Consider the following 27,821-nt stretch of genomic DNA (forward strand, 5'->3'; position numbering starts at 1 on the left):
ATTATTACTGGGGAGCAAAGACCTCTTGCTGATAAGAATAACTAACGAGTTTCATCATTAGTAATCACTACATTCTCCAACAACACTTGTTCATTTCGAGTTGACAACTTCAATATGCCAAAAATAAACTAAAAAGAGAAAATAAATAGTTTCTTAAAAGAAAATATTCTAATAAAGATTTATTCTATTTCTTTGGAGTTAATGTCAGAATAAGTAAGTGCTAAAGTATTTTTATTTGTTACAGGTATTGCTGTGATAGAGAATTCTCCAAAAAATGAAGTTTGAAATTAATTAAAAACAGTTTATCAACCAAGTCATCAACAATCGTAAAAATGGCGGCCGTCGATATTGCTGTTGATAACAACATGAATAAGACTGATATAAACAACCAAAAGTTTGAGGTAAATACCCTTTTTAATTAACATTAACCGATTATTTTTAATTATGAGAATTAAATGATTTAATAAACTACTTTCTATGTGCCGAACTTAAATAAGTAATCTATAAGTACCTACTCCATTTGTTTCACTAGTAAAATGGGGAACAATCTTGGTGTAATTTAAAAAAATCACACAAGTGAAATAAGCGACTAATATATTCCAGTGTTATTTTTAATTTTTAACAGATCGGTTATATCGCGTTTCCAAGAGAACTCTTCAAAAGTCCGGGATAAAAACTATCCTATGTTCTTTCTCAAGGTCGACTCTATATCTGTACCCAATTTCATTAAAATCAGTTCAGTGGTTTAGACGTGAAAGCGTAACAGACAGATAGCCAGAGTTACTTTCGCATTTATAATATTAGTAGGGATTTGGTAACCTGCATTGTTGTTTACATTCGTTTTCAATCGCGTTTTATTTTTAATAAACTATTCTTTCATCTTTGATAATTAACAGGTCTGGCTTTGTAATGAGGTAAGTATATTTAATGAATGAAAGTCCCATTTACTTCACAGTAGAAAGATAAGAAATAAAGTAGAAGCTTATTATTCATAAGAATCCAAAGAATTTGTATACGCGAGATTATAAATATAAAAAATCGACGTATGTCAGTAAACTACGAATGTCCTAATTATCACGTGTTTTGGTGGTGACCATAAAATACAGTTGGTTAAATTCTTGGTTAAATAACCAGTTTTCAGACCAGAATAATCAAAAGTTTATTAATATTTAATTACGCGGTCTCGTTATTTTTTTTATGTTATATTAACTTGTATCATGTTAACCTTTCCGGTTATAATAAAAACTACGGGCCCTTGAAGGGTATTTGCATGTAGGTAGATAATTTTTATATAGGTAGCCGTCGTAGCCGATATGATATGAGGAAAGGATTTAAATAAAATATTTTTATTTCGTACTTACCTCTTTTAATCACGTTAACGTCATAATGACAGACCCGATTCTTTATAGTGTCTTTTTAAGTTTAGCATGGGAATGCAAGTCCAACACGCTTTGATAATTTAATAAAGTAAAAAATAACAATGTACTAATTTCTACTAATGATCATACCAGGTCTATTAATATCTAGTCTACTTTCTACTATAATATATAACAGGGATGAAAAGCCCAACGTAATTTCAGAGCTATTTTAGATTTTGGATGAAAAATAATTATTCTAGCTCTGAACAACTTTAGGAACTATCCCAACAAATTTTCTGGAAAACGTCGGCACCTGTAATTCTACACCGTTAAAACCATTTCTATATTTATTTCTTACTCATTGTACGTGCTAATGTACTTAGCCAACAATCTAATTCAATCTAAATACTAAATTTGCTGTGTTTCCAAGTGCTTATTTTCCTTATCTACTAATCTATAAGCTTATTACATTTATCTTTTCTATGACGTACTACGGATCCGGATCAGATGGACACGAAGTATTAGTAGATCATAACTGTCCATGGATAAACAGTTTCTAAGATCGGTTTATGTCCACCTATTACTAATAGTTTTCATCTCGTAATCAAAAAATATATAAATTCAACCTACGTCATTGATATCCATAATTGCTCAAAAAACCGCAAGTATAAGTAATTTGCGATTTAAAACGATGATCAATTTAGTCGTTTTTAGAGTTCTCTTAAGTAAATTAAACGGTTTAATGCAAAATAATGGCTCAGATTTCTTACTAAAACAGTCAAGGGATTCAAACGAAAATGTCTTTGCTGGCCCTTAATTCAAAGTCAAATTTATAATAGAGAAAATCGTCGACAGACTAGGGGTTTAGCTCCCAAGAAACAAATAACTGCAAATAGTACAATACATCTTCCAGAAGGTTAATTAACGCAGTCTTCCACATGCGATTTGTAACGCATGTTACTCATACATTCACTTTAGAATCGACTGATAACACCAATCTAATCTCCAGTGACAGAACATTTTGTTTATTGATACTCTAGTGTATTATCATCAGTGGTCACGACATGTAGTTTGTACCTCGTTTCCAGTTGAAGGCGACAGATGCTGACTTGGAAAAGGGAGAGTTGAAAAAAGAAGAGCTAAGGGAAGAGTCATCAATACCTTGGAGTAAGATTATAATAGCGATGTTGGCGCTGGGTGTCCTCGTGGCGGCCTGCGCGGTCACCTGGGTGTTCCAGGACTGGCAGACCAGTCTCCAGGTCTTGGCCATCCTTGCAGTGGTCTACTGTATAGCGTTCTACTGGAGATGGTTGTATGTCGCAGCCCTAACAGCCCCAAGAGATTTCTCGTAAGTTTTAATTACAATAATAACGGGTTGGTTTTTGTTGAATACTATATTTTAGTTTGTTTTGTGTCTACCTTGAGGAATAATTCAACTACCTGCTTGGGTTTGTACGTACCTTAATAAAAACGTGTCATTGTTTAAATCATGCCAATTCCCGTTGGTTTATTTCGTTGTTTTTAGTAGATTTGCGCATAGCAACAACAAAAAAACCCCCCAAACATTTTCCCATTCATCAGTTTCGTATGTTTAATTTTCAGGGCTCTCTGGTGCTACTTCAAAATTTTGTGGCTGACAAGAAACTTTACAAATAAAAAGTGGTCCATGCCTGATATATTCCATCAAATGGTTTTGAAACATCCAAACAAGGCTTGCTTCTTGTTTGAAGACGAGACATGGACATTCAAACAGGTATGTTCGTTAACCTTTTGATGTTTATTAAAAAGTTATATAGCTTGGGCATCCGCCTTTTACACCTTTTTATTATGGAAGGAAATTAAGGCCTTTGCAATGCAGTGTGGGACGGTTGACGGTTGAATTGCCCTTAAAAAGGTTCTAATTAAAAAATAGAAAATTCTTGAATCCCTAATCCCGTATGCGTAACTACCATGACAAATCATTTCAATGATTAGGAAAAGGATATAGATAAAGTGACCCAAAACCTTTTGAACTAAATGACTAATCTAATATCTGAGATAATGTCAAATGAATCCATACTTATAAGCACTAAGATTACTTTTCCTTGATCAAATAGATTTTGGCTGTGTGAGGGAAAATCACATACCTTTTCGCCTGTATCAAGTGAGATATTTTCCTCGTATGAGTTGCGTAGTGAGTCAATATCGTAATGTCAGGCTAATACATAACATAAAGTAGGAAGTCCTTCTTCTAGTGTTGGTGTTGTAACTCTCGTATTGTGACGGACGGTTACGAAATCCCATTGTTGTGAGGTTTTCTTTGACTAGAGATCTCAAGTCTAAGTATTGTGTCGTCGATATTTGATATTCGATAGGGTTTGACCAAAGCTGCCGAAGATAGACTCGATGGCGTGCAATTGGGGAGGTCTATGTCCAGCAGTGGACGAATATGGGGTGATGATGATGATTTTGAAAAAAAAAACTTAAAAAAAATATACAGTTAACCTCCTCCTTTTTTGAAGTCGGTTAAAAACTGTTTAGACCTTCAGACGAGAAGAAATATTGGATACGTATTTTTTCTTTTATCTCGTAAACTAAAAATCAAGATGATATACTGAAATAAAACCGCGTGTGACGCTACTTACCAGTATCGTAATTTTTATTAGCCTACACTACCATTAACTATTCATCTTTTCGCAAACCTGTATGACGGACTACTGAGATATATTTTCAAAAAACCCAGTTATATTATCAGCATAAATTTTTATATTTATTGAAATCTACTGAGATGTTGATGAAGTAAACGATTTAATACTTTTGTTATTGCACGTAATGGATACAAAAAATCTCTAGCTTTTTATGTCGATTTACGATTATAAAAATATTACTGTCTAGAAAAATCCATCCAAGCTAATAAACCCTGAATGATTACTCTGTGGAAACGCAATGGAAAGAACATGTTTATTGCTCGATGACTAAGAAGGACGAATTCATAGGATTAATAAAAAGGTGTTCAATAAAAGCATTGTACTCCCTTCTATACGTACGAGATGGCAACAACAGGATGAAGTGTACAACTACTATACCGTACAATACGTTGTCCATGCATGAGGCCATGACGTGGACACTAAATCCAGATTGAATAAATAGACCATCGAACAATTCTAGGACTAAATTCGTTCACCGTGATTCATTGGGTAGAGTTTAAATATATTGCTAAGCTAAGGATCAATGTGTCTTGTCTTCGTAAGTGTTTTATACTTGGCAGTTCACACAATAAGATATATCTCGTGTACAAGTCTAGCTCTATAGTATCTAGGTAGTCTTTATGCAACGAAAGTTGTGTATGTATTGCGCGACCTATAAATGTAAATAAACTTTCAGCCAAGCAAAATCCAAAATATTGGTTTCTGAAAATATTTTTTAAATCGCGGCTTCAGCTATCGTGTTTTGGAACAGTAACTTTAATTTCCTTAATTTCGACATTAATGATTTCCTCATTTCCTTCGAAAATAAATAAGTAAAATAAATATAATTGATCACCATTTTAATGTCCGTCACACTTCTCTAAATGGGAACAGAAAGTCCACCAATCATATAAACTGCCTTCCTTTGTTGTAAAGGTTTTTACGAAAATTCTTGGAGATGTCTATTAGCGATAATATATGTAAAAAAGTGATGGATTGTTACTTTGCGACCGTCCTGAACTTTGACTTTTCAAGTTATTGTTCTAATACTTAAATAGCTATATACTTAAGTACCAACTAGTTAAACAATGAACCTTAGTTTGAATAAAAAGACGTATAATGAATATCCGGGAGCCTGTAGTGTTTTAAGTAAGTGTTCAAAGATAAAATTATTTGGATATTTAAAACATTTTCTTTGAGCATTACCAAATAAATTTTTACATATTAAAGAAAATCCAATTTTGCCGAAGTGCATTTTTTTTGTTTATTGTACTTATTTGATCTTCACAGGACATGGGTTGATATGGCGTCATGATTTAAGACGCATACGACTATTAATAATTCAGAATTTAAAACATACCTGAAATTCCTTAAAATACCCTAAAATCTAATAACACCAAAAATTCCAGGTAGAAGACTACAGTTTGAGAGCATCGGCAGTCCTAAAATCCGAAGGTGTGAAGCGCGGTGACGTAGTTGCGGTAATGATTGGCAATTGTCCCGAGATGCCGGCGATCTGGCTCGGGGCCACTCGGCTGGGCGCAGTGGCCCCCCTCATCAACACCAACCAGACCGGGAACACGTTACTGCACTCCATCAACGTCGCTAAATGTGATGTTGTCATTTATAGTGATGAGTTTTCGACAGGTAAGTTTATTTCCTTAAATGGTTTTTCCCTCCTTCCTATTATAACTGTCAGTCTAACTTAATAAGATAGACAACCGGCTGTTGAAAACTATCTTACCCTTTGCTAAGCGAAGCAATTCCTTCTTTTTTTTTAATTCATCCTTTCCAGCAATATTTTAGCTGTGTGAGACGAGAGCTCTCGTTTAAATTACGTTTAAAGGTTTTCTCAGTGAAACAGTTACAACGGTACGGTTAGGATTTTATTATTATAAATTAGCATATAAGCTGGTTTCTTGTGTAAAACTAATAAGTATATGTGACTCAATCGATAACTTAAAGCAGGAACTGGTTTACGCTGGTCAAGTTTCGACATTAATTTTTAAATTAACTAATCAGTGTATAATTAGAGGTTAAACAATTTGATACTGTTGCTAAACGAAATGAAACAAAATGTAAAACGTACATAGGTACTTATATCTTCTTTGACATCCATAATGTTATGACTTCAATTTATTACTAAACATTCAAAGTGCAATATGATTTAAACAACACAAAAAAAAATATTTACCTATCATCCTTTTATACATTTCCAGCTTTCCAAGACATTGCAAAAGAGTTGAACCCTTCAATCAAACTCTACAAGTTCACTCGGCGACCCCTCAACACGTCTGCTGACGCTGTCAGGGTAGTTGAAACCACTGGAGACTTCACTGCTATGTTGGAGAACGTCACGCCTGCTCCCTGGTCACAGGCCGATGGTGAAGGCTTCAACGGAAAGCTATTGTACATCTACACCTCTGGAACTACGGGTTTGCCAAAGGCAGCAGTTATTTCTTCCTCTCGGTAATTCATATTGAAACGATTCATTTCATTTTTCACTTCATTAAGAATTCAGAATACGACTAAATCACATTTTAGTAACACCCCAAACTGGGATTGAACCCGAAAAACTTCGCTCTGAGCCTTCATTGGCTGGGAATACTTACCATTACTACTACACGGATAGGTGTCCATGCAGTCACAATTACGTCATCATTGGTTACTAAACCGTATGCTTATTTTCAGAATGGTGTTCATGGCATCAGGGGTTCACTACCTCGGCAGTTTACGAGCTAACGATATCATCTACTGTCCGATGCCGCTGTACCACTCGGCTGGCGGCTGTATCACAATGGGCCAAGCCTTCATCTTCGGCTGCACTATAGTCCTGAAGACCAAGTTCTCAGCTTCAGCGTACTTCCCCGACTGCATCAAATACAATGCCACGGTGAGTGAAAGTTCAGAAAAAATATTGCTGGATATTATTGTCTCAAATTGTAAACAGTCAACATGACTTGTCGTGTGTTGCTTAAAATGTTTCCCAATTAAAGTGAAAGAATGAACTTATCCGGAAACGTTGTACAACAAAGAAATAATCGACAAATATGTCGATAATGACATGTAATTCAAAAATACGACGTCATCGTTAACAATGTGCCTTTTAATCAAATATAGACACGCGGTAGGGTGTTAGGCCAAGTTACAGCATAGGGTTTGTTATACATATATATATTGAAGCTTGCTTTGCAAAAAACACAAATATTTCCAAATAAATGACTAAGAACCGGTTTCGGTTTATCGGTTTTCAGGTGGCTCACTACATTGGCGAGATGTGCCGTTACGTGCTGGCGACTCCACAGGCGGCGACAGACAAGCAGCACAAAGTCCGAACTGTTTATGGCAATGGAATGAGACCAGCGGTAAGATATAATAAAACTCTCATTTAAAATTCTTGATTGAACATTAAAAAGTAAACTTGAAGGCCTCAAACACACAAAGGCAAAAGAGACGAAGGTAAGATGAACTTAGTGGATGATTGTGTGTGTTGGATGTTTAATTCCTTGAGCCTATAGACCGTAACACACAATGCCGTATTAAGCAAGCAGATCTTGCATAAGAAAGTATTCGATTCGGGTATTAATCTTTATTTAAGTATAATTAAAACGAATAACGCCTTGCCACAAATTGTTGATAATCACAAAATATGATGAAATTTATTGATCAACAAAACATCTTTATTTGCAGATTTGGACAGACTTCGTGAAACGTTTTAACATTAAGAAGGTGGTCGAATTCTACGGCGCTACCGAGGGAAATGCAAATATCGGTAAGAACTCCTTTAATAACTTTATACATACTTACAACATATGCAACAACGATGCTTAGATAAGTAGCGTCTTGAAATGTATTTCTGTCTTTACCTTCCACTTGAAGGTGACTATGATGACTATGCGTTTACTATGCATCGCTCTTGCACCCTGCGTTAGTGAATTTCTATTGAGTGTTTAAAGACCGACTAACCGTGTTTTATTTTTGCTACAGTAAACATCAACAACAGAACAGGAGCCATTGGATTTGTGTCAAGAATCATACCCGCTGTGTACCCCATCGCCATCCTCAAAGTGGACCCTGAAACTGGAGACCCTATTAGGGACAAAAAAGGTTTATGTCAGGTAATAAAATATGACAACTTTTTAATCATAATAATCATAGATCAAATATCATTCAGTTGACTCTTATTGCCGCGTAAGTTTAGAGATAATTTTCGCCAGTCATTAAGCTAGCTTATAAATTACTGGCAAAACTATGAAATAGGTTTCTATGTAACGTGCTTGGTTGTACATTAATAATGCCGTTTTACACGGCTATGGTTTTATGTCGTATTGTGTTGCTTCGAGATACGTGTAAAAAAGAAGGTAGAGAATAGAGAATCAAACATGTGGAGATTATGAATTTACCTCATTTCAGTTGAGAAAAAAAATTATATGCCGTATTATTATTATTAATTGTATTAAATACCTAGCGATTTTTTTAATGAGACCTTATTGGAAACCTACATTTTTTGGAATTGACCAATACGGGAGCATGTAAAATACAGGTAATTTTGTTAAATGTATTCAAAGTAACAGCCAATTTTTCTTTTCCATTCAGTTGGCGCAACCCAACCAGCCAGGAGTATTCATAGGAAAAATAAAGCCCAACAATCCATCCCGAGCTTTCTTAGGTTACGTGGACAAGGACGCTTCAGACAAGAAGATTGTAAGAGACGTGTTCACTTTCGGAGACTCAGCATTTATTTCAGGTCAGTTCCTATTTTTTTCTGTTCCTATCATGGTTTTGATGTCTCCAAAATTGAAAGGAAATGAATTCAAGTGATACTTTCAGTCGGTACCTATCTTTCTATTTATTCCTCCTCTCGAGGAGCTTTCATACTACCCCTATACATAATACCCCTCCTTGGGAGCGTTAAACGATTAACACAACCTTTGTCGAAGTAGCATGGGAGTTTCGGTTAAATTATCAATTCCTTTTTGGAAACGTGAGGTAAAGTCAATGAGCTAAATTATTTATACACGATTTACGCAATTATCTACAGTACGCACAAATCACCTCCTATTATCCAGTAGTTACCCAGTAGCACACATTTATATTGATTTATTTAAAGGTGACATCTTGATGGCTGATGAGTTGGGCTACCTGTTCTTCATGGACCGCACGGGAGACACGTTCCGGTGGCGTGGAGAGAATGTCTCTACTACCGAGGTGGAGTCTGCTATCTCGAGGGTCGCAGACCAACGAGATGCTGTAGTGTATGGTGTTGAAGTAAGTCCTGAATTACCTAATAAAGCCGATATTGTTCAGTGCATATCATGAAAACTAGCAAATCAAATAAAAGCCAACATTTATAAATTTAAAAATTCTTGAGGCGGTTCTTCTCGTTCCATATTTTGTTAAAAATGACTTGGGATTTACTGAAGTGGAAAATAGGTGTGTTGTTCTTTATGAATAATAGAAGATTATTTGTGATTTCAGAACGATAGCGTGTCAGAAACTCAACAGTTTAATTAAATCCTATCTTTGTGCAGATTCCCAACACCGATGGCAGAGCAGGCATGTGCGGTATCGTAGATACGCAAGGTTCCCTGGATTTGGAAAAGCTGGCTAAGGACATTGCGAAAGATCTGCCCAAATATGCCCGACCCATATTCATTAGGGTCATGACAAGCGTCGACATGACAGGTAAAGCAAATTTGTATTACGTGCTAAAATAAATGTAATATTCAGTTAAATTGATGTTACTTCAGTTCAAATTATTTCATATACGCTGTTTTGTTTCAGGTACTTTCAAAATGAGGAAAATTGATTTACAAAAAGAAGGCTACAATCCATCGGTAGTCAAAGACAAACTATTTTATTTAGACCCTAAAACAGGGAAATATGTGCCTCTTGGCAATGAAGAGTACGAGAAAATTATTTCTGGACAAATTAGACTGTGATTTTAATTTTATTGACTTTTTAAAGATGATATTATGTGCCTTCGCTGTATAGGAAACATTATGTGATACTGTTAAAGTGCAAGATTACTAGAAAAGTGATTAGATGAAAAAATATTAACCATTTTGTCTTTATTCTTTTTTTATGTAAAATTAAAGTGTAAACTTTCCTACGATATATGCCTTAAATAGTATAAGGTAATTGTAACTATGAACTCCATAAAATTAAGTTAGTTAAGGACATAGCATTTAAAAAGGGTAGTTTAACATTATACATCTCATCATTTTATCATAATGTGTGCCGCACAATTTTTAACAATTTAAAAACATTTCTTAAAAAAAATATTAAATTGTCATGTTCATCTTTTGATAATTATCGGATGGCTATCTTTTTTCCCAGTGTTTATAAAACTCATGGATTTCAGTCTCATTTTGTCAATTTATATCACTCACAAATTAATCACCTAAAATCCCTACAGTAATCCAACCAAGATTCAAACAATAACAAATTGTCAAAATAAGATTTGTATCTAAATTTTGGGGTATTTTAATATTTGCACTCTGCATCCATTGCTATTTGTAGAGCACTAACGATACTCAAAAGGATTTTGCACTATCAATGCATAGGTTTGCTTACTAAAGCGCAATTATTAACAACTATCAGATACAACAATGTTTACATAGTTTTGTATTATTAATTTATTTTAAGTTAAGCAACTGTTTTGTATTGCGGTTTAAAACTTTTGTTTTAAGAACCATGAATTTAGTACTTAGGTTTTAGAAAATGTTTTCTAAAAATAGGTAGGTAGTGTAAATTTTTTATTTACCTTTGTTTGTAATAATTTATGGACAGATGGTGTAAGCAATCGACATTTTAAAATAAAAAGTTGAAACAGTTTCATACCTCATTTTCCTACCCCCAAAACCAGCTTAAACTGTTGCAGTTTATCCAAAACGTTTGATTCTGTTAAAAAAGATTGGTTTACGTTGGTACTCTTACATATCTGAGACGTAAATCATATTAAAAGAATACAAGAAAAATCAATAATAGGTTTGTCATCAGAATATCAAAACGTAGTCAAGTATTTTACAAGCTGTGGTTGTGACGTTTAGTCTTGAAATCGGTTGACAATGACATGATTACGTTATACATTGCGGCATTACCCTACTTTGTTCGAGGACAAAAGCGAGCCCTTATAATTTTGGCATTATTTACCAAATGTCAGCTGGATAATATCATTTATGACAACTTTCGTGTTTATTGATGATCACTGAAACAAGGCTTGTGAAAGTTAAATACATTTATTCATACACAGGGACAGCGAATATTTGTTACACTGACTAAAAGTGTTACAAAGGACTTACAGTTATTGTACAACTAGTTGTTAAAGGACTACGAAATCTGTTTACTACAAGTCCGGTATCAATCATAACAGATATAGGTTCCTAACAATTGAGCGAGTGAATGAATAAAACAAAATTAATGCTAGATAACGGCGCGCAACCGTCACAGTGGGTCGCCGTTCAGCAGTTAGACGCATTTCGTTGCGAAAGGCGGTCGTGATGGTGCTCGTGCTGGCCGCGGTCGCGGCTGCTTGCGCCGCTGTTTGGCTCTCACAAGGATTCCTTTGTATGTTTGTGGCATTCGTAGTTCTCGGTGTGTTATATCTCCTTGCATTTCATTCAAGATGGTGTTACGTCGCATTAAAAACTGCCCCGAGAGATTTAAGGTAAGGGTTCTAAACTGGCACGTCATCGCATTGTATTTGTTATACAAAAGTGCTAAAGGAATATTACAGAAGAGATCAACAAGTTTAAATTGTATAGTATTGTCCAGCTAATGACTTTGTTGAAGTTCTTGCACAACTTTGCAAAGTAACTTTAAAATAGTAAGCTGCAATTGAAATGAAATTATATTATTTTCTTTTTATTTTAGAGCCCTTTTTTCATATGTAAAAATCCTTTGGATAACTAAGAAGTTTGCCCGTAATGAAGTGACAATACCAGATTGGTTTCACGAAGTGGTGAACAGGCATCCTGATAAGCCATGTTTCTTGTTCCAAGATGAAGTGTGGAGTTTTAAAGAGGTTTGTTGATTATATTTTTCAATAATATCACTTTGTTTTTTACATAAACTAATATTAAAAACAATGTAACAAGTGTGGCCTAAATTAAGACTATTTTGTCATTAATCATTACTTATTCAAATGTTGTACACATAGGACATGTTACAACATCAGAAACTATGTCAGCCTAGTTCAGTCTAGTAACATTGGCCCAAATCATTATACCCAGAAAAATAAACTACTCAATGAAAACCTGTAGAAAGTTTTTATAGAAAGCATATTTTGAAGTATCATTAAGGTGAAAGTTATCACGGAAACATGTGTTTAATGCTATAATTGAAAAAAAAAAATACAATACACATGGTTCTCATCTGAATTTCAGATTAATTCGGTTTTTTTTATAGTATTTTAAAAAGATTAATTGAAATAAAAGAGCAAAACCTTCCTAAGTAGCTTTAGTATAGTTTATTAATAGTTAGTACTGTGGAATTCAAAGAATACTAAAAAATAGATGTTTAATAAATTAAAATTAATGAACAAGAACTGGCTAGTGACAGTTTTACTTGAAATATGTGCAATTCATCATCCAACAAATTGGCCTTAGCAATTAACTATTGTGTGTATTCATTTAAATTTTAAAGTTTACGAATTGTTGCATTTAACATTCAACCTAATCACCTGTTACCTAATGTAATGACACAGTTCTAATTGTTGAATTATAAGTCATTATTTTACCAATTATTTACTACAGCCAATACCAATCTATTATGGCACTTAGACTTCGTTTTAATTTTCACCGAAACACCAAAACTTACACCTTACGTTGTTTTTTCAATATACCGTTGCAAATTAAGGCCCAATGTTAAAGAAAAGACGACGAAATAATTTAACATAATTACAACTACAACATGGTTTAATAAAAACCAGTTAAACACATGCTTATTTATCATTGATGATCAAAACACACACGTTACACAGTTAATTTTGGTTAACTTATAAAAAATACGAACTAGATTTTTTAAATATTTGTCAAGAAGTAAATTTAAAAACATGCCAATATTAGCTTTAGGAACAACAGAATATTTTACTTACAAACATCCTTGCTCTTGGGATGTTAACTAATATTGTGTGTGTCTACAGTTTTTTTGAACTTATAAGTAAAGTACATCAATTATTCACAACATGTTCTCTTAAACCTGCAGTATTGATATTCCCTTAAAACATTTAATAATTCTTAGTAATTGGACTAGTACATTAATACTTGAAAGTCGAGCAAGTGCACCGCTTCACGTGAAAACGGCTTGACCGATTTTGATAAAACATGGTAAAGAAAGAGGTAACTGGAATCCTACCTACACAGGCTATTAATTTGCAAGTGACTGACGGCAGCTACTTTGACAGTAATAATTTGTTAAATCTTACTCATCTACCGATTATTTTAGGTGGAAGACTACAGTTTGCGGGTAACAGCAGTGCTTAAAGCGCAAGGTATAAAGAAGGGTGATATTGTTGGGCTACTGGTGAACAACTGTCCGCAACAGCCGGCTCTATGGATGGGCATAGCGCGGCTGGGCGCTATAACACCCCTGATCAACACCAACCAGCGCGGCAACGCTCTCATACATTCTATAAACGTCGCAAAGTGTGATGCACTGATCTTCTCCGATGAGTACCAACCTGGTAAGAAACTACTATTACTGTTAAGACAAACCATACATAATCCCAGTATAAAAGGTTCAACATTATAACGTATTACCAATTGTAGTATGTTTGAGCAACAGAAAACTAGCAGTCTCGGTATTTTTTGTTAGTATGTGAAGTTTTTATGAAGCATTTTAGCACGTCATATGCAAAAAACTTAACTCTCAGCAAATTGGAAGTGTCTATTTCTGGTGTTTGCGGAATATTATAATAGTACCTGAATGCCCATAGAACTAGTTCGAATTCCGTTTCCAGGAACGATGTGCAACCAAGCCAATTACAATGCACTTACTACTTACAATAGTTAAATGCACGTTGAACCATACAATTCTGTACGCAACTCCCAAATTATAAACAATACAAAGTTGTGTCGATCATTAGTCTCTAATTATACTTGGCTGCCATTCCGAACGCAATCGCATTTTTATCTCCACGCAGTAAGGTAATTATGGACGTTATGATAAGTGACTGACAACCAGTTTTTTAGTATTCTTGTATATTGAGAACAAACTGGTTTTGGACTTTGTCTTCTTTAAGTTCACAAATGTTAACCTTGAACTTAAAATGAAGTAGTTCACCTTTCATATTGTTAGCACATAATAAGATGTTCAATATACGTGACACGTTAAAATAGGGTCCAGATAATACGTAAATTGAATGTAAACTTCGCCGTAAGCAAAGCGAAAAAGTACAGCAATGCAGCATTTAAAAGCGCACTTGAGAACTGACTTCAGACACTCAGATGTATCGTAATACATGAACCCAACTATAGAGCCATATTTGCACAAGCTCATGCGAAGATTTTTGCTTTCTCAAGCGTTGCGTTGAGTTGTGAGTGAATATGACAGCCCTACAAGCGTGTTAACTTTCACAAAAGTTTAAACGGTCGTGGCTGCATCGGAGTGCTATTCCCAATCAGCTACGGTACTTAGTATACATGTAGTAGCTGCTGTGTTTCTTTGATATTAACACCAACGCCGCAAGGTGACAACATTATTATTTACATGCTTGTCGTGTGTTGTGTAGATATTTGTTGTTTGTTCTAGCTTCTCGTGCATGTCACATAATGCCAATGCACTGCCCATCTTGGTAATTTATTCATTTTATAGCATCGAATTACGGTAATTTGAGAAAATGACTGCAAATGTGAAAAATCTCAACTATTAGTCAGGTTGTTTAGGTAAACATTTGACTTGCGACGTTAGGTTAGTAAACATTACATTACGAATACTTTTATCGACGCTTCTATGAGAGAATGATGTACAAGGCAATATGTAGTAAGTAGCTAATACACGGATTTCGTAAGCGCGGATACAATGCAATTAAATTCTATGAATATTTAGTGATACATCAATGATGATATTTGACGTCATACTCAGCCATTTAAGAAAGACGGTAATAAAATACATTGTAGGTACTAGAAATGGACAAACGTCAAATCAACAAGAGTAAACAACAAAAGTAAAATCGTCAGACTAAATATTGTCTATCTTATCTCTTCATATTCTTTAAAATTCACTTTTTAGCCAATATCCCTGTTGGCTATCCCTAAAGAAGTCCGGATTATGTAAAATCTCAACCTCTCTTCCAGCAATCCAAGATGTAGTAAAAGAACTAAGTCCGTCATTAAAGCTGTACAAGTTCAGTCACCGGCCCTTGAACACGTCGAATGCGAAGTCCGAAGGCGGTGGTGACGCGATCACGGACTTTACCAACTTGCTGGAGACCACGCCACCAGCGCCCTGGACCTTGGCCAACGCTGATGGCTTTCAAGGCAAACTCCTGTATATCTACACATCTGGAACCACAGGGCTTCCTAAGGCTGCTGTTATATCAAATGCCAGGTTAGACGTAGTGTCAATAGACGTAAATGGGCTTGTGTGACCTCGATAACTCTTTGTCAAGTTTGCGAATACGTAATACTTGTTGATGAAAAAATGAAGGAAACATCAGCTGTTTGCGCAGCGTCTACGCGGATGCAACATAAAATTACGATTTATCATGGTTTATTCGTCTTTCCTCTGCATCCCAATTAGTTTTTAGTAGATGTATCCGCTCCCCGTTATCCTTGACCGATGATTACGTTTTTATCTTGTTTTTCCACATGATGAACCTAGTTTCTACGTGTGACGAACAAACGACAAGACTTATTGCTAGGTTGTTTTCTTGGAACAAAACATCCGCACGTAATACAAACGTAACATTTTGTATTACGTGACAGAAAAAACTCTTCTATTTTTTTAAATTTAATTTTCTTTGTATCTTAACATCATTATCATAATTTCAGGTTTGTTTTCATGGCGACTGGTCTCCACTATATGGGCTTAGAAGGCCAGGAGGTCCTGTACTGTCCTCTGCCTTTATACCACACCGCTGGAGGAGTGATCAGTGTGGGTCAAGCGCTGATAATGGGCGTCACTGTAGCCCTCAAAGCCAAGTTCTCAGCTTCTCAGTACTTCCCCGACTGCATCAAATATAATGCGACGGTGAGTTAGAAAAAAAAAGAAAAAGCTTTTTGCTGATGGTAGTGGTGATAAGATGTTGCATATTTTGTTTTGGTTACCAAATCGACTTACAAGAACTTTCAACATGAATAGAATTGTAGTCGTAAATGTCGAGTCAAAATTTAATTAACTCTGTGATGAAAGAGAATTCAATTCTATAATACATATACTTTACATGCGCCTGCCTGTAGTCTGCAACTTGTAGTACTGCATATATACTCACAGCTAATTTAGATGTATGCTGTATGCAGTGTATGCATTATATTTATATAATTTAATCATGTAGTATGGTAGCCACAATAAAATCGGTCAACTGGAATAATTATTGTATTTTATGTAAGCCATAGATACTGCAATCAAATGAATGATTTATTTTCAACCACGACAACTAAGGTATTGTGTGCTTTAAAATTGTCAGAAATTGTGTTGCGGTAAAAAAAAATGTTCTGCGGTACAAGTGTCATTAGCATTATGCCAACTTTAAACAAAAAAGCAGACTCTAAAAAGAGGTGTAGATACAAGGTAAAAAATTAATTGATATAAGCATTTTAAATATCGCTTATTACTTTTTTTTTAAATGGAATATAGGTATTTAAAATAGTTGCAAAATAAAAACTTGGTTCATTTTAATTTCCTTCACATTTTTCTGTCATCAACTTCACATTATTCGTCACTATTTTGCAAACGCTACGTCAACTGTTTTTCTAGTTTGCCTACATCGTATATTTATAGGTCACATGTCTATTACGACAATTCAAATTAGTCATTGGTGTCGAATTAAAACCTTTTCTTTGACGATTTTATAAAGTTTAATTGGCTTTGTTTATTCGTCCCACCTTAAAGCGAATCCAAGGTCGATGAATATGCTTATCTAGTACATTAACATTACGATTGTACTTTATAACCCGTAATTATTTGTAGCGTCATCATGGAATAATATTAAACCAGTCGTGCAATGATTCCTTGAACTGTTGAATTTATAAATACATCATTGTTCGCATTTCAACGCGATTTTCGATGTATAAAATCTTATCGAATTATCTATCCATACTAATATTATAAATGCAAAAGTATCTCGGTCTGTTTGTCTTGCTTCACGCCAAAACTACTGAACCGATTGTAATGAAGTTTGGTATACGGATAGTCTATAGTCTCAGAAAGGATATTAGCTTGTTTATGAACTATTCGCAGCAAACAAAACAAATTCTTTCGTCTAGACTAAATGGAAATTAATGATATTCTGCAAAAAAAAAAAACAATTGCGAATTGTGCTTATTTTCACGATGTTATTTCTTCAAAAGTGAAGTTGTGTGCCAACAACCACTCTCAATTCATTATTATATTAATAGCAGCCATTCCCAAGGCAAATACCTCCCTATATACTTGGGCCGGTTTTGCGAGAAGGAATCGTGTTCGTCCTTCTATCTATCTTGCCCTGTTCCAAGATCTTTTTTTATTCACCACACAAAGCCCTAGACAAAAATTCATTCGGTAACAAGCCTGTTCTGAATTTAGGCTAATATTTCTTACAGGGTGCTCACTACATCGGCGAGATGTGCCGCTACGTGCTAGCGACGCCGCCATCGCCGGCAGACACACAACACAGAGTACGAGTCATCTACGGCAACGGACTCAGACCACAGGTAAATATCACTCTGCTTTATCTTGATAAAGTTCGAATATTATATTGGGCGTAACTTTCAAGTTAAGAAACAAAGGGGAAATGATTAATGTTCCAATTATTAACGTGAATGTACTGCTAGTTTGTTGCCCGTAATAGACAATCTTCTTCAAAGACTAGAAGTTTGGATTGCTTGAATTCATACTTAGGCCCTGTTTAATAAGACCTAGTATGTTACTTAGCATCTCAATATCTGGATAAGTTTCCAACAAAAATGGACTTATGGACACTTCACGGTATTTCTTTAGACAATAATTGTGCAATCATAATATACAATACCGAAGATAAAAGAGGTCGATAACTCAAATATTAATATTTTACGAAACTATTTTGACGAGAAATCTGAAAATATAAAAAGCTTGGGAAAATACTTAAACCAAACATGGCTTGTTATTAAATAATAAAACAGAAAATATAGGTTAGGAAAAGTGGAACTGATCATAACTATTCTGAGAAATTCTTCGAATGAATGGTACTCAATTAACAAGAAATTGTATGCGTTATAAACTAAAATGCTCTGTTCTGTTTCATCTTTAGCGACATACATACCTATATTTTTTTTTGAATGTTACGAAGTGTAAAGTCCAAAACTTTTGTTTATTAAAAGAATTAATTAACTTTAAGGTTGTTAAGTCCTTGAGACGACACTGAAACATAAATATTCGGGTAAATAATAAATTATTCACACAAAGTTCGGTTACTGTAAAATTATTTGCGCAGAGTTGAGGCGAATTTTGTTTTTTAATTTAAATTAAAACGTACTGGAAGTGGATCTAATACCGGTCTAATATCGACACTTGCCTGTAAAACGTTTACTGACAAGTGACGTCACAACCCTCCGCCACGCCCTCTAGTCATAATCTATTTTTTGAAATGATAAAAAAAAACGCAATGATTGTGAAAACCTTTCTGACGGACCAATTTTATTCAAATAATTTTTAGAATATTCTTTGTTCATACATTATTAAGATAATATTCCTTAAACTTAATTTAAAAAAAATCAGTTCAAAAATGAATGACAACTAAAAACCTACATAAAACAACAATAAAGATTACCAAATCAGTTATATTCGAGTGTTATTTATTTATTATATGTTGTAAAAAGACGCCAAGATTTTTTTTTACTACTTTATCTACACTAATTTAAAACTTTTAATCTTACTTTCCATTTTATTTGACTACAACCTACCTATGTAGAAGCACTTTGTTTGTATTGCTAGTAAGTAGTTTGATAGACATAATACTGTTGAAAACAATTAAGATATCGTTGACATTGATGACCTTTAAAGCCTATTTATTACGCGCCAGTTCATAGTACAATAGTAAAAAAAAACGAATGATAATGAACCTCAATATACATTTACATAATATTTAATAAACCAGGCCTAATAGCTCGTGAATAAGTATAAAATACACTGGTAAGCCTAGACTTATTAGACTATAATATTATAGTCATCCAGTATTTAAGGGGATTTTACAAATAGTGTAGGTATTTACTTTAAGTGGACGATAGGATTACCAGAATGGGCAGGGAAGCTATCGAAAATAAAAAATTTAGATAGAAAGAAAGAAGAAAGAAAATTTTTAATTGGTACAGCATAAAAAATAAGTATAACATTTATAAAAAAAATGTTTTCGGTTATTTAGTAAATCTTGAATAATTAGGGATTCTATTCATGGGGGGGGGGGGAGATGCCTTAGATTACTTAATAGTTTAATAGTTAAGCCCCTAGTATCATCGCAATTTAACGACGGAAAGAAACAACGTGTAATGAATTTTATCGTGTCTGTAAACACAACAAGATAGGCATTTAAAGCAAAGCCAAATAACAATATAAGGACCTACAAAACCCTGATCTTTGTACACATACTTTTATAACATTCGAATTTACACGTTCGTACGATTAAAATAAAGTTTATTATTGTTCATAAAACAAAGAATATGATAAATAAATATTTATAGGTGCAATGAACTTTGACATTAATACGCGGGGTCAGCACAGGTCAAGCGTTAAATTTCTACATAAAACTTTGCTAATGAATATTATATTGTTATGATAATATATGTTTTATGACTGTTAACACTTCAACATCTGCGCATACGCCGCCATAAAGTACATGCATCTCGCAATGACAAAGGATAAATTTCTTTTGTTTCAGATTTGGAAGGACTTTGTGAAAAGGTTTAATATTAAATCGGTGTCAGAGTTCTACGGCGCGACTGAAGGAAATGCCAACATAGGTATAACATAGTTTGACATTCTTGCTTATTTTTAAACGTACAATGTCCATTAATATGCAGTAAGTGTCAAGGTCGTATGCATCGTTCATTTAGGCGAGTGGAGATATATTTACGAGTTGTGCGACATTGCCTGCGAATACTTATTTTAGTATTCGTTCAGGTACCGAAGTCCGAAAGCCGCACGGTATTTCGTTCTTTGCTTAAATGTACCTTATCATGAAAATGTCCAAACTTTGTCCACATATCTCATTTGCGTAATGTGTCACACCCTACATATTTCTTTAGTTGAATTTGGACAACACTCAAATGTGTTTTTATCTTCGAGAAATCGAAAGTAACCGTAATATGAATATTATGTTTTATTCGCACATGTTTTTTCTTATTTGATTTGTTTTCCTATCAATCTTTGCTTTGGCTGGAGATCTCCTAAAATCTCACCGAATTGTGAGGTATAGCAATTTAACTGAGATCAACTGCTTTGATCTGTTCAAAGTAAAAATATAACACAATGTACGGTAAATATGGACATCAAAATGAAATTTCCCGTGACTGAAAAATCCCATAATTAATTAAATACATTATTTCGCTTATTATTTCAGCGAATACGGACGGCACACCGGGAGCCATCGGTTTCGTATCCCGTATCTTCCCCAGCGTGTACCCGATAGCCATCATCAAAGTCAACCAAGAGACTGGCGAGCCTGTAAGGAATGCTATGGGGCTTTGTCAAGTAAGTCACGTTAAATTGATTTGTAGGTCGCTTAGGAGTGGAGGTGATGTTAAACATATAAGATAGGGCTACGAATTAGGATAAATATAAAAATGGTTTCCCTTCTCTTACCTCTCTGTCATTCAATTTTCATAATTTTTAATTAGCTTAATAGCTATTGATCTGTTTCGCAAAAAATCATTAAATTATTACGAAAGTTTTATGACCAAAGAAATCATTCAGACCAAATTATTGACCAGTTTATTTTTATCAAATAATAGCTGAATATTAAGATGTAAGTCGGATCGAGCTAAGCTGTACACGGCGTGCAATTTTGATTGAAAGGGGGAAAATAGATTAGGAGTCCATCGCGGACAAACAACGTGACAAGTAATTTATATATACATAATTATATTAAGATAATCACCGGTTCTCATTTATTATTATCTTTATGTCTTAATAGAATCATATTTTACGAGCTTGCATAACAAGCAATCTTATAACTCTACGTAATGCATTATCGATAATATATTTTACGACGTCGATAAAATTTGATCGCGTAGGTATAAATCGATTCGTTTCCCATAAATATAACATCATGTAACATCTTAAATTGCATCCTTCCTGGAGTGATCTTGCATAAGTACTAATTAACATCAAATTAATATAGTTTTTTTTATTGTTTGAAAATAAAATAAAAAATCCTTGTGTGGCGGGGAGTTTCACATACATTCAAGTCACATAGATAAATAAAACACACACAAAGACACCCAGACTCAAACATGCATTCGTGGATCACACTAACGATTGTCCTACGCTGAGATCAAGCCTGTAGAACGCGCATAGCAGGTTTGCCGCGATGATTTCAACCACTCAGCTATTCGTGCAATCTAAAAATGTTATTAATGTTAATGTCATTTCATCAGTTGGCACAACCCGACGAGCCTGGTGTTTTCATCGGTAAGATCCAGTCTCACAACCCAGCGCGCCAGTACCTCGGCTACGTGGACAAAGACGCGTCGGAGAAGAAGGTCGTCAGGGATGTGTTCCAGTTTGGAGATGCGGCATTTATATCAGGTATAATGATAAACATGAAGTATTTCCGATATTCGATAGTATAATAAGAATTTGTGTCAATACGATTTGTGTTTTGTGGACAAGGATGATCGAAAAAGATTTCAGATATTAGATAAATTTTGCGAGTCAAGTAATTAAATTATGCAACGTTTTACTCAAGAATTCTTTTCTCACTAAGCGAAATCCTTAATCATGAGCTAAAGCGTCAATGGCCGAACTGATTAAGGACCTGTTGGGTTCGGCAATCCCCATAAACCGTTGCCTCTTTTAAGTACAAATCAGAAAGTTACTGTAGAAGTATAGTCGCAAAATATTGGGCTTATTTCCGTCACGGGATTGGGAGTCAACCTTATTAAATTATACAATTTCCAAAATGGACAAGAAAGCTTTCTCACCATGTTTAATGATAACACAATTGACTGCCTGCCTAACTTAATATTCGTAAAATCGTATTGTATGGGAAACGTTCTACTTCAACTCTTTTTGAAACATTTTTCTTAGTTCATTGACTACACTTGCACTTAAAGTTAATGGGAGTTAAACCTTCTTGAATTGATTCTATCATACGTAAATGTCCACAGGTGACATCTTAGTAGCAGATGAGCTGGGCTACTTGTTCTTCCGCGACCGCACGGGGGATACATTCCGCTGGCGCGGGGAGAATGTCTCCACGACGGAGGTGGAGTCCGCAATCTCGAGATTCGCGGACCATCGAGATGCCGTCGTCTATGGAGTTTTGGTAATTATTGTACTTTTAATACAGTTTAATAAAACCTTCTTTATTAAAAAATAGAACAAAGTAAAAAGATAAAGTGTTTTAAAGTTTAGGAGTGGGGGTTGACGGCGTAACTTGGCAGTGTAAATTGTAGAAGGGAGTGACGTCACTGGCAATTTCCACTGTCAGTCACTGTTGTGCCATGGCATGATATTTGATGCACATAAGAAAATACGTTTCTGGTTTAAATAGAATAAAAATCTGAACAAGACAGTTACAGATCATGCTTTAAAGTTTGGGAGTGTGGGCTCGTAGTGTAGCAAATTGTAGAGAGGAAAAATACATATCCCGTATTATTGGTTAAGATTAAGACGCATGGACAAGATATTACAACTGGCCCACTAGAATTTCATTTAGTATTATAAAATATAAATGAAGGCTGAAACTAAGATATTACCAAGGTTATCAGCCTACTATGGTTTTTGTCACATATTCCAAAAGAAGACAATATCAATTAAACACATACCTTCGCTTCGCGCGTCCGTGACGACCGTTCGAGATCAACTAACAATACTTTCTCCTAGACAAATCAGCTACACAAAGACCGGATACATATGTAAACGATAGCACAAATAATCAATACAATATCCGATCTCACGACACAATAAAAAAGTCATCACAATAATATTGACAGTCATTTATGTATCATTGTGCCAGTAGCGTCAGGTCACTATGTGAATGAGAATATTGTATGCCAACATTGCCAACTATCGAATCGTTGCGTAACGAAGCCTTCATTGATGTGTTGTAGTACAAGTATTATAAACAAATCAACAATGTACTCGTAGTATTTACATTCGGCTCGGGCATTGCTTGTGCGAATGACTTTTACGCTATGCATTGACCTTTTTTGAGCATTGACTGAAAATTGTTTTACTTTTTTTTAAGTAAAAGACCTTAACTTCAATTAAAGATAAGACTCGATTTTATACTATTATGCATAGGGAGAAATACTTCTCACCGTCACTTTCTATAACAGACAATTTCAGATTTACTACAAATCGTCTCTTGTTTAGGTACTCTAAGGTTTGTGCTTTTATAGTGCAACCATTTACCGGATTGAATTTACCGAAGTGCACCATCTATGAAGTAAAACAACGCAACACACGCTTTCTGTGTCGCTCTTTTAAGAGGGTAAAAAAGGGAACCCTGTTACTAAACCGTTCGACTGTCATCAGGCTGTATCTCGTGAACTGTGATAGCTAGACAGTTGTTTTTGTTGTTGTTTTTTTACACATGATTTCTTTCTGTTGATGCTATAACAAAAAATAAAGACTGAGATTATGCAACGGTTTTTATGACATATTTTGTTGGGTGCCACATAGCAATCCTCAATTTATTTATCACTTAACGGATGTGTTTTATATACATACTAGCTGCTGCCCGCGACTTCGTCCCCGTGGTTAGAAGATATAAGTTATGATTTATACCTGCCCTAATTTATTTCACATTTTCCATTGTATCTTCGCTCCTATTAGTCACAGATTGATGGTATATAGCCTATAACCTTCCTCGATGAATGAATAATTTTCAATAATTTTTCAATTTGGACCAGTACTTCCTGAGATTAGCGAGTTCAGATAAACAAACAAACTCTTCAGCTTTATATATTAGTATAGATATAGAATCAGTGTCGCTATTCCGAATTTGGCAGAAGTGGGATAATAATATAAATATGTTTATTGTCAAACAGGTTCCAAACACGGAGGGTCGCGCTGGCATGTGCGGTATAGTAGACGTGGATGGTACGCTTGACTTAGTGAAGCTGGCGACCGACCTGGCTCGCGACCTGCCCGTGTACGCCCGGCCTGTGTTCCTCAGGGTCATGGATAGCGTGGATATGACTGGTGAGTTGAAACATTTTTTATTTTCAATGATAGCAACTTTCTCGTCTGGGTCTATAGAGAATTTACCACTTGGTAGTGATAAAGCAAAGAGAAATACTCAAATATATAAAATAACATTACTTTTTTTTGGACTAGTGACTTTGGCTTGTCAGTTTGGTAACTGACCAAAATCGGAACTTTATTAATTTATTAATTTCATATTTTCTCCCAAGCCTAATTACGATAACACGCAATAGAAGAGTACAATAGCATTATAATGCTTATTATTCCTTTTAGATATTTTCAAACTGTTTGCCAAAATAATTTAATTAACCTGGATTGCAATTTGCAAGCCATGAATACCAAGTCTATATAACTACGTCTAAACTTAAACATTTTTTAACCTGGTTTCGTTAATCTTTAAATAATAATTTATTTTACAGGTACATTCAAAATGAAGAAGACTGATCTGCAAAAGGATGGTTTCGATCCGAAACTGGCCAAAAACGACAAACTATACTACTTAGATCTAAAACAAGGTCGATACCTACCACTAGGGGTGGAAGAGTACGAAAGAATCATAAGTGGACAAATTAGGCTGTGATCCAGACAATCTGTTGTTTTTCAGTGTTGTTATTAATTGATAGTAGCATAAATAGTACGCTTTGTCTTTTGAAGCGATTATAAATGTTAAAGGTACCTTCCTTCATGGTAACTTAGAACCTACACGAGAAACTTTTTGTATGAGCCGAGCTGTTGCTGTACGCTTTCATACGGGACAATAAAAATGAATACTTTATCTAAATAATTATAAGTAGTCTAAAACTGAAAGAGAACGTGCTACTTTCTGCATACGATAAGAAAATTATGTCGTATGTATTCATTTAGATTCCTGTACGGTTGGCGTTAAAGCACAAAATATCAATTATAATTAACAATAGCAAATAGTTGAAGAAACCATGAATGTAATTTAATGTAATATCAACTTATCAAAAAAAAGATTAGGTGTTATGTCATTGACTAAATAAACCCGATTTTAGTAATGATCTTCCTCCTGTCTAGAGCTAAACTCGTCCCTAATTTCTGAAAGTTTTATTGTAATCTGTTGTCATGTATTCTTATCACAAATGTGATCTATCAAAAGATTAAATACCAACTAAACAAAAAAAAAATTACAGCACTTGGCATGTACATGTATGGCAGATGATTAGCTATTTCTTATTTTGATCATCTTTTCGTAAACCAAGGACTTGCAGTCTTTACAATAGTTTGTGGGTAGAGGAAAAAGAATAGCGAGCCATGATTATTTATATCAATATCAAATATTTCATGCACAAAGGCGGATTTGAAACAAATATATTAATTAATCACTGAGTTCAAATCATGTTGTAAGGTAAGCGCCCTTTTCACGCTAAAATCCTTTTTTTAAATGCTCATAGAAACGTTTTTTTTTTTGTTACTGTTTAGGCAGTTTTTGTATGCTAGGTAAACGGCATACAAAAACATTATATTTAGTAGATAAAATTTACAATCTATCGCGACCTTACTTGTATTACACGTAAACTAAGTAAACCATTAAGGCTGCTTCGAATCATACATTCTTAAAAAGATATGTAGTGTTATCATTAGCAATACTCCTTAATGTTGTTGCTAAAAAAATAATTTTAGGAGGCGAGGGAATCTATGAATTTAATATAGCATTTTTATCGAAATAATCGGGGAATACGATCAAATTTTCCGTTTGATATACTTTATACAATTATTTGCGTAGAAAAAGCTTTTTATGACAAAAAGGACACTTTTTTATGACCTGTCGACAGTGTTAGTGTTAGTCCACCTTTCCGGACAAGATGAAAACAATCTTTCTGTGAAAAGAAAAGCAATGTGTTTGTTTTTCTTAGCTATATAGGCTATTCCTACATCTTAACAGATACAATTTTATAAATACGTGTCAGAATATTCGAATAAAATTATTGATGTTATTATTATTTAATTTTTATCTTACTTATAGTCAGTGTGAAAGCCGAATACTAAAAGAACCTTAATTTTAAGAGGCGATTGAACGACACAATCTTTTCTATGTCTTACGAACTAAAAAGAAATCTTGAGGCGAATTAATAATTATTTGATGTAACCATTTACTCACAAGTATTTATTTGGATAGACCGACTACTTTCGGACTTGCGGATCCAATTAGACTCCTTAATCATGAGGTGCGCCTAAATGGTGAGGTGAGTAAATCGAACATAGACCTTAATGAAAGTTGAAGCCCTCAAGTCTGATGCCGTCACTGTCAATTTACTGTGTCTAGAAGAGACAGATGTACATCTGAGACCGTCTTAAAATTAAGTTTCTTTCCAGTATTCGGAAGTAAGACATCCAACCAACTCTATACCTCATTTCTCTTCAAAATGTTACTTTGTTAATACTTTTCATGAGTAAAAAACAAGGCTTTGTAAAAAGTATTGTACTTAAACAGTGTCTCTGGTGTGGGAATATTATTATTCTTTCAATAATGTTGTATTTAGATTAAGTCGTCACAATGTTATTTTTTTTATTCAATAATCGAAAATTCTCATTATTATAATTTTATATAAATATACACCCGATATGAAGGTCTTTCATAAATACTTGCCTTGTATAAACTATAGTAGCTAATTTTATTTACGTTTTTACAAATTCAAATAAATTTCGGTCTTAATTGAGACTAAGATTATTTTGTTGTCAATTTTATTATATTTTTGTTGTATGAATTAGATTCTAAGATTATTTAATGGTATGGGATATGTTGGAAAAACTACATTAAATGTATATTTTCATACATTATTTTTCTTTCATTTAACTTTCTTTATCCTGCTCTGTATAACCCATTATGCATCTCTTTTTTAAATGAAATTTAATTGAAATTATAATGTACTTAGCAATCCCAATATAAATACTAAATATTTAGTTTTACAGCTGATACATCAAGATGCAAATGAAAATCAAAAAGTAAGCAATGATCAGTTAATTAAATACCAACTATTTTTATGAGCAGTCTTCAATACTTTTGTCGTTTGAATGTTATGGGAAGAATTGTGCAGTCTTGAAGCAAACGGTTCTTATCATATATGATAGGCTTAGGTAAAAATAAGTATAAACGTAGATATTCTTAGCGTCTCGATCAACGAGAATTCCATACCCCAGTACTGAGCTACTACCGCTCTTACAGAATTGTCGAAAATAAAGGAACATTTTCTTTTGTTTGACTTAACTAAAGAAACAAAAGAAATTTATT

The 27,821-nt window shown here is 34.3% G+C and overlaps 2 protein-coding genes across 2 annotated transcripts in view; both read left to right on the forward strand.

The window, feature by feature from the left end:
- Positions 1 to 10,642, forward strand: part of LOC113501233 (long-chain fatty acid transport protein 4-like) — a 32,936-nt gene extending 22,294 nt beyond the window's left edge. Inside the window, exons 2-14 of the mRNA XM_026882309.1 lie at positions 245 to 401; positions 2,447 to 2,706; positions 2,961 to 3,111; positions 5,434 to 5,671; positions 6,244 to 6,493; positions 6,716 to 6,917; positions 7,279 to 7,389; positions 7,715 to 7,796; positions 8,012 to 8,142; positions 8,621 to 8,771; positions 9,135 to 9,292; positions 9,556 to 9,709; positions 9,809 to 10,642. Coding sequence (XP_026738110.1) covers positions 333 to 401; positions 2,447 to 2,706; positions 2,961 to 3,111; positions 5,434 to 5,671; positions 6,244 to 6,493; positions 6,716 to 6,917; positions 7,279 to 7,389; positions 7,715 to 7,796; positions 8,012 to 8,142; positions 8,621 to 8,771; positions 9,135 to 9,292; positions 9,556 to 9,709; positions 9,809 to 9,966 — 2,115 coding nt within the window. The 5' untranslated portion in view covers positions 245 to 332 and the 3' untranslated portion in view covers positions 9,967 to 10,642. The remainder of the gene's footprint in view (positions 1 to 244; positions 402 to 2,446; positions 2,707 to 2,960; positions 3,112 to 5,433; positions 5,672 to 6,243; positions 6,494 to 6,715; positions 6,918 to 7,278; positions 7,390 to 7,714; positions 7,797 to 8,011; positions 8,143 to 8,620; positions 8,772 to 9,134; positions 9,293 to 9,555; positions 9,710 to 9,808) is intronic.
- A 436-nt stretch (positions 10,643 to 11,078) lies between these two features.
- Positions 11,079 to 27,367, forward strand: LOC113501234 (long-chain fatty acid transport protein 4-like). The gene is made up of 12 exons (XM_026882310.1): positions 11,079 to 11,693; positions 11,900 to 12,050; positions 13,472 to 13,709; positions 15,322 to 15,574; positions 16,018 to 16,216; positions 17,767 to 17,877; positions 20,076 to 20,157; positions 20,757 to 20,887; positions 21,793 to 21,943; positions 22,525 to 22,682; positions 24,412 to 24,565; positions 24,988 to 27,367. Exons 1-12 carry the CDS (start codon positions 11,527 to 11,529, stop codon positions 25,146 to 25,148), a joined length of 1,956 nt encoding a protein of 651 aa, XP_026738111.1. The 5' UTR covers positions 11,079 to 11,526; the 3' UTR covers positions 25,149 to 27,367.
- The last annotated feature ends 454 nt before the right edge of the window (positions 27,368 to 27,821 follow it).

This window comes from Trichoplusia ni, chromosome 15 (assembly GCF_003590095.1).
Source record: "Trichoplusia ni isolate ovarian cell line Hi5 chromosome 15, tn1, whole genome shotgun sequence".
Taxonomy (NCBI): domain Eukaryota; kingdom Metazoa; phylum Arthropoda; class Insecta; order Lepidoptera; family Noctuidae; genus Trichoplusia; species Trichoplusia ni.